General features: G+C 37.0%; 2 protein-coding genes across 13 annotated transcripts in view; one reads left to right on the top strand and one right to left on the bottom strand.

Moving 5' to 3' along the window:
* Nucleotides 1-6429, top strand: part of Syt14 (Synaptotagmin 14) — a 101092-nt gene extending 94663 nt beyond the window's left edge. For 5 of the 12 annotated variants that reach the window (XM_034321398.2, XM_034321407.2, XM_076691239.1 and 2 more), the window contains 3 exons: nt 1-4991; nt 5074-5223; nt 5315-5382. In XM_034321398.2, coding sequence (XP_034177289.1) covers nt 1-213 — 213 coding nt within the window. In that variant the 3' untranslated portion in view covers nt 214-4991; nt 5074-5223; nt 5315-5382. Of the gene's footprint in view, nt 4992-5073; nt 5224-5314; nt 5383-5582 lie in introns of those variants that run through there. The other 7 variants (XM_076691238.1, XM_034321400.2, XM_034321402.2 and 4 more) reach the window with 7 other exon arrangements.
* LOC117602877 (pre-mRNA-splicing factor ISY1 homolog) lies at nt 3478-4570 on the bottom strand. Its single transcript, XM_034321418.2, has 4 exons — nt 4432-4570; nt 4328-4350; nt 3932-4250; nt 3478-3849 (listed from the first exon to the last, which is right to left on the bottom strand). The coding sequence occupies exons 1-4, from the start codon at nt 4432-4434 to the stop codon at nt 3478-3480; spliced, it is 717 nt and encodes a 238-aa protein (XP_034177309.1). The 5' UTR covers nt 4435-4570.
* Nucleotides 6430-6658: the final 229 nt, after the last annotated feature.

Genomic DNA, 6658 nt, shown 5'->3' on the forward strand with positions numbered 1-6658 from the left:
GTTGCTCTGTTTCAACTTGGAGACGTAACGTTGTTCCTGTCGGTGTATAACCGACGAAGAGGAGGAATGGGGCGGAAGGGAAGAGAGATGATCGGTTGGCTCAGTTTGGGATTGAACAGTTCCGGCTCGGAGGAACTTCAACATTGGAACGACATGCGTGCTGCGAGACAACCGACGCAGGTTCAACGTTGGCACACGTTACTACGACCTTGAGGCAACCGATCATGAACGAGTTCCTGTTACGGAGAAACATTTTCTACGCGTTTAAAAGATTTACGAGTATGATACGGTTCGATCGATAGAGAAAATATAACAGGCTGGTGGAATTTTTGAACCTTGAATACGCAAGCTTGCGAACGGATGAGAGAATACATTTTGATGAGGAAGCGATAAGCTTCTATTGGATTGCCATTCTGTACTGCCCGATACCGAATATACAGAAGTCAATAATGTCGGTCTCTCGAAGCAGCGAGAATCAAACGATGCTGTCATAACTTTTTAAAAGCACCTGTGCTAAAACTCTGAGTTCAAAACTCTTATCGATGTACCAAGTACATTCCTTTTTGATACGCCGGACGGAGTTGAGGGTGTTTTCAGCATACATATTACGTATGTATATTAAACAACATATGCAACAAGAAACAAAGAGAAAAAAATGAAAATACACATTGCACACATAAGCATAAGACACATCTATTCTATACACGTGAATACACACAGTACATATAGAACACACATACACACACACATGCACATTTCGTCGGTCCCATAAGTCAAATTCGCACATTAGCAGGCGGACCGCGAAACCAACTCCGACTCGATATGTGCCTGAGCCAACCTTAATCGTTTATTTTTTACTTTGTGCCTTTCACCCTTTCTAGGCCGCGTGTCCGTCGACGGAGAATCGTCGTGGGATAACCGAAGCCGAGTCGAGAGAGGGACCCGTTATGAATCCTCTAAGTCGTTCACCTTTGGACGAGTCTAACTATAAGCGAACGTGTTTATCCATACCCTCTCGACTCCGCGAAAATTTTCAACGGATATTTAATTCGCAACGGTCGCTCCTACGTATGCATGCATGTATGTATGAGCCGTATACGACGAATCTTGTTGTTCCGATCACATGGTTCGAGAATGGATTGACGCGAAACCATCAGTGGTTAAACCCCTTTGCCGCGGATGATTCTCAAACACGATGCCGATCAGTGAGAATGTTTCGAATGGAACGCGAGGCTGTGAAATTCTTCTGTAAATCTTCGCTTATTGTATTTCTTTTGCACGCAACCATGTTATTTTCGTAAGACGACTTTCATCGATGACACCGTAATTGCCTCTCTAAGTGGCAAGGGCTTGGGTACGAATATCGAGGTATCAGTTTCAAGATTTGCCACTTGGAGAGGCAATGCTGTTTTGCTATTTAAATATTATAGAGTATCGTGGAAGTGATGGGGACGATCACTTGTCAGCTATGGTGGCAATTATTACTGCCTGTACCGAATACTGGGGACCTAGAGGGAATGACCACTTGCCACGTAGGGAGGCAATATTTATGTACTACCGTCGTGATAGTATATTGGAGTTTAGAGAAGATGGTTACATGCTACTTGGAGAATGAATGCTGTATTATCATCTTCAGAAAATATCTAGAATTTGATAGGGACCTGATGGAGATAACTTTGTCACCTACAGAAACAATGCTGCGTCACAAAATGGCGGGAACTTAGAAACCTTACTTAGAGTGACAATATTGTATCAACTAGAGGGTTCGATAAAGCATTGCATCGAAGATTATAAGATTATCTTAGATCATCGTTACCATAATCGCAAACAATGCTTAAACAGCTATCATCTCATGTATTGAATGTTTCGTGCCTGGCACGATGTAAGCTGATCTTGGGAGGGGTTGTAACGACGAACACGAGGAACGTATACGAGGATAGATTCACAATTCAAATGACGCACAATAAACTCGCAAGGAAAACTAAATACGCACCCCGTAAACGCAGATGTGATCGTAGGCGTTGATATTAAATTAATATAATAAAATTTAGGATGCATACACTCGATCGCGTGGTAGAGATAGAGAGACGTAATCAACCAGAAAGCGTTTATAAACTAGAAGGGAATTGGACGACTGATCAACGGACAAACAGATGCTGTGAATCGTAAACGCTTGACTTTTTCAAGCTTTAGCGTCTTAGGTAATTTCAAACGACGATTAATCCATGCTCGAACTATTATCACTGTAGACACGTATTGTGTGAAAGCGATTGCAAGGGCTCAGAAGTTATCTGATTTTTCGGTACGTGTACGCGTGAAATCATCCTCCCGTTCAACCGCAGACATTCTTTTTATAATAATAACCTCTCTCTCTAATTAACGCAATTTCAACGAGGAACGGCTTTTTCGATTAATAGAACGCGTCGCCGATGATAAATACTCGATAAATTGTAGAGTCGTTGCGTTAGTCCAAGAGTTGCTTCGCCAGAAAACAAGTCTGTATGCGATCGAGTAATTCTACTTTTTGTGAAATTCAACTCCGTAGCGCCATTTTAGCTAGCGTTTTAATTAGGATACTTTCGACTTCTGAGTCCTGGTAACATAATTATATATTGTACGGTCTGTTTATAAACAGCACGATGTCGAGGATTCGAGAAAACGTTTTTTTTTTCTAAGTAAAAAGATACGTTCGTGTTCTCGTGTCGTGGATTGATCGATCGGACGCGATTACCAACAGGATCAGGAAGTTTTTTCGAAATATTTACGATAATTAATTAACGAGTAGGGCTTTTTTCAGGGTAATTTCTATGCCTTTAACTGTCTTCAATTTGTTACGATATAGTTGTAATTGTACGAAGATATATTAAAGCATACGACTTGCTTTTTCTTGCGGAACGTGAACGAAGAATCGTTGGGTCGAGAAAACGCTTCAGGTATCGGATCATGGTGGAAGGAACGCATGGAATGATTAATTTTCTTTTTCGTTTAATCTGTTGGATTGTTGCAGATCAAATGATTGATTTGATATGCAGCAATTTAATATATAACATTTGGCAAGTACGAATGTATACAGCGAAGATATTCTCACAAATTCATACTGTCTTATTCTCTGATGTTCTATTCTATTGTGTCGCTTTCTCGAGTGTTCGGTGCTTATTATCGAAAAGAAAAATGAGAAAAGAGAAGAAAAAATAAAAAGAAGAGTAAGGATCGCGAGGATTATAAACAGACTACCGTTGGATTTTTATCTATATTTTATCTACAGCACTCTTTCTCGAATAAGTATTAATTGAAGTTTGAACGTCTACTGCACAAAATAATTACATTAATCAATGTTATTACTTATAAATTAATAATAATAATTATTATATCTGTCGCGTTTTATAAAAGTGTACTCTAATACAATTAAACAAATAAACTTACAAATAGTTGTTATCGAAGGCATACAAAAGAAAAATGAAAAAGGAATAAAATCTGTCAAAGTACATATTTCTCTAATAGTTCTTGCTTTTTTCTTACGAGTAACGCTTCCTGAATATCTTGCTGAGAGGGTATCGCTTTCTGAGCGGTTGTTTCGATTTCTTCGTCTTCCTCCTCTGATTTCTTTTCGTTCTCCGCTAGCCATTCATCTACTGCTTTTTGTCTTGCTTCTTGTTCGGCTTTCTGTTCTAAAGGTAGTAAAATTCCATCGTCGTCGTCTCTGTAACCATAGTAATCAGCGTCGATGTCCTTCATTAACTCCGCACGTGTTTTACGTGGAGGAGGCGGTGGTTCTTGTTCGAACAATTCTCTGACTCCTGGCAACTCCTTTGCTGCTCCAAAATACTTGTAACCACGATTTCCAGGTACCTGAACATTTGTTACAACGATTAGCTTCATATTTCTGATAGAAAGAACTCTAATGCAACAACAAGCAGATGCATATTTTTACCTCACGACCTTCATGGTCTAACATACGCGGTCCAACTCTAGAGTAATCAGGACCACCCAATTCCTTTATTTGAGCCTCCCAATGCCGTTTTTCTCTTAATAATTTATTAATTTCGTCGTTCAAGTCTCGGATACGAAACTCTCCAAGACCGGCATTTTGTATCTGTGCAACTTTCTTAGCGATTTCTCTGATTATCTGCATCCTCCACTTCTCTGCCTTCCGTAAGTCTCTGCATTCAGAAGCTAAGTATGGTCTTCTTTCTTGTTCTTTTCTAGCTCCTTCGTTGCTTTGTGCTGCTCTCCATCGAGCGAGCGTGGTCCTGTTACAAGGTTGATATTGATTTAAACACATCTATCATAAAGAAAATGTTTAAGAAACATGTTTTTGAACACTTACATAGCCTTTTCTGCATTTCGCGCCTGAATAAAAAAACCATAATTAGATACTATGAACAAATATTACTCTTATACCATATGTAATCAAATTTTTTATGTACTTACCATTTTTGTCTAATATAAATAACAGTTTAAACAAATTATTTGGGTATGATACTTTAATGCGGTTCAATGTTAATACAGAAATACAATAAAATTTACACAGTAGTCCCTTTTAAATAACGTTCTTTTACACAATACTGTTATTTGGTTTTCTTATATTATTTATTGTACATGTTACAAAGTTTTATTCCATTCTAAATGTAATCCATAACAATTTTGTAGGTTATAATTTTTTTGTGTTTTCGAGGTTATGTTGTTATATACACACACGTTTGTTTCACTGCCGCCAATTTCATCACCGTCAGATGGCGATTGTTCTCAAAGCGCGCATCGATATAAAATTAAAAAATGGATACAAATGTTGCTAGTAAAGTATTTCTAGTTTATTAAATTAATTACTTTACAATACCGTAATATCCTTTCTTGTTATTATAAGAATTATGTGTTTATAATAAATTATACTTTTTTAAACGTCGGTATTTCAGATCGTACTAGTACGATCGCAACTACTTAAGTTTAAATAAATAAATAACCGGATAGAACTACATATATAGATTGTGAAGGTATGTTTCTTTTATTGTAATAAACACTATAGCAAAAACATGTTAGGATTCAAGGTAAAATTTCGTTGCTTTATTTTGCGAGTATTCAAGAACCCATGATGATGCAGTTTCAAGGGCACTGGACAGAGGTCAGTGTGTTTCGCGAATCTTAAAAACTGCGGACAAAGGAAAGATCGACGCATTTGCATTCGGCAAGTCACAGTGATAGGACGCGTTTATTAAGGGGTATCAAGTATGTATACACTTAATTCCTGTTTATTTCCAAATATTGTAATTAACATTCATTGACAATAATGTATGATCGTGATTAATTGATTTTACAGGAAATTCGCTAAACTTTGATTCTGATAAACTCTAGCAGTGTGGTAATATTTTCCAAGCAGAATGTTGAGTAAGTAGTTCCTTAAAATTTGTTTAAAAATTTCATTCTTATTCTTAACTTCACAACGTCTGACATTTGACTTGTTTATCGATAATTAAGATGTAAATAAGTTCAAGATCGTCGTTTTCCAGCTATTTTTTTTAAATAGCGGTCATATCTACTTAGATGTTTAAATGTTCTCTATTAAATATAATTATTTTTTTTTGTAGAATTAGGACTTTTGGCGGTACTACTTTTCTGTAGTGCTATGGCAGAAAAGTGTGAAGATAACAATCAGGAACAGTGTCCAGCTACAACTTCAGCACCCTTGGATCAGGACAAAGACTGGAGCAAAGCCTCTACAGTTTATGATTTCCATGCTCGAGATATTCATGGCAATGATGTGTCCTTAGACAAATATCGTGGTCATGTTTGTATAATTGTTAATGTAGCCAGCCAATGTGGCTTAACAGACACAAATTACAAAGAGCTGGTACAGTTGTATGAAAAGTACAGCGAGAAGGAAGGCTTGAAGATCCTTGCCTTCCCATCTAATCAGTTTGGTAGCCAAGAACCAGGAAGCTCAGAGCAGATCTTAGATTTTATTCAGAAATACAATGTTACTTTTGATGTTTTTGAGAAGATTGATGTTAATGGAGATAATGCTCATCCCTTATGGAAATGGCTGAAGACACAGGCCAGTGGATTTATGACAGACAACATCAAATGGAACTTCACCAAATTTATCATAAACAAAGAAGGAAAAGTTGTATCTAGATTCGCGCCGACGACCGATCCCCTGCAAATGGAATCCGAATTGAAGAAATATTTTTAAACCTCGATATTTTTGCATGCTTCAACCCAATCTTGACTAGCAATACTTTAATAATACTCGTCGTTATCAGGAAAATGTTGCGTTTTATCGCTCCGTTATGAGAACAATTGTATCTTTTATATCTTCTAGATGATTAATCTAAGTTTGAAGTTGTTTTCTCATAAAAAGCGAGCTTAGAATAAGTTTCTGACATTATATGTGCTAGGTGCGTTAAGAATAAACTTCCTTTCACAGTTTATAAACAGTTTTATTCGATTCGCATTCAAATAATGTAATATACCTTATTATTTATCGTATAAATTTCTAACACTGTAAATGCAGACTGTACAAAATGTAGGCTGGATCATTGTGATCCAGTGAGATTGCTTGTTTACGACTTAAATACACATTAAATACATAAAAATAAATGTGTATGAGTCGGTAATGCACGTATATGGAAACATTACGTCTTTTCTTTCGCCATTATCTAAA

This window comes from Osmia lignaria, chromosome 12 (assembly GCF_051020975.1).
Source record: "Osmia lignaria lignaria isolate PbOS001 chromosome 12, iyOsmLign1, whole genome shotgun sequence".
Lineage (NCBI taxonomy): Eukaryota > Metazoa > Arthropoda > Insecta > Hymenoptera > Megachilidae > Osmia > Osmia lignaria.

Excerpts from the sequence above, each read along its gene's own strand:
- LOC117602877 (XM_034321418.2), bottom strand. Across the intron at positions 4,251-4,327 it reads CGAAATGCAGAAAAGGCTAT|GACCACGCTCGCTCGATGGA; the intron begins GTAAGTGTTCAA and ends ACCTTGTAACAG. Across the intron at positions 3,850-3,931 it reads TAGACCATGAAGGTCGTGAG|GTACCTGGAAATCGTGGTTA; the intron begins GTAAAAATATGC and ends ACAAATGTTCAG.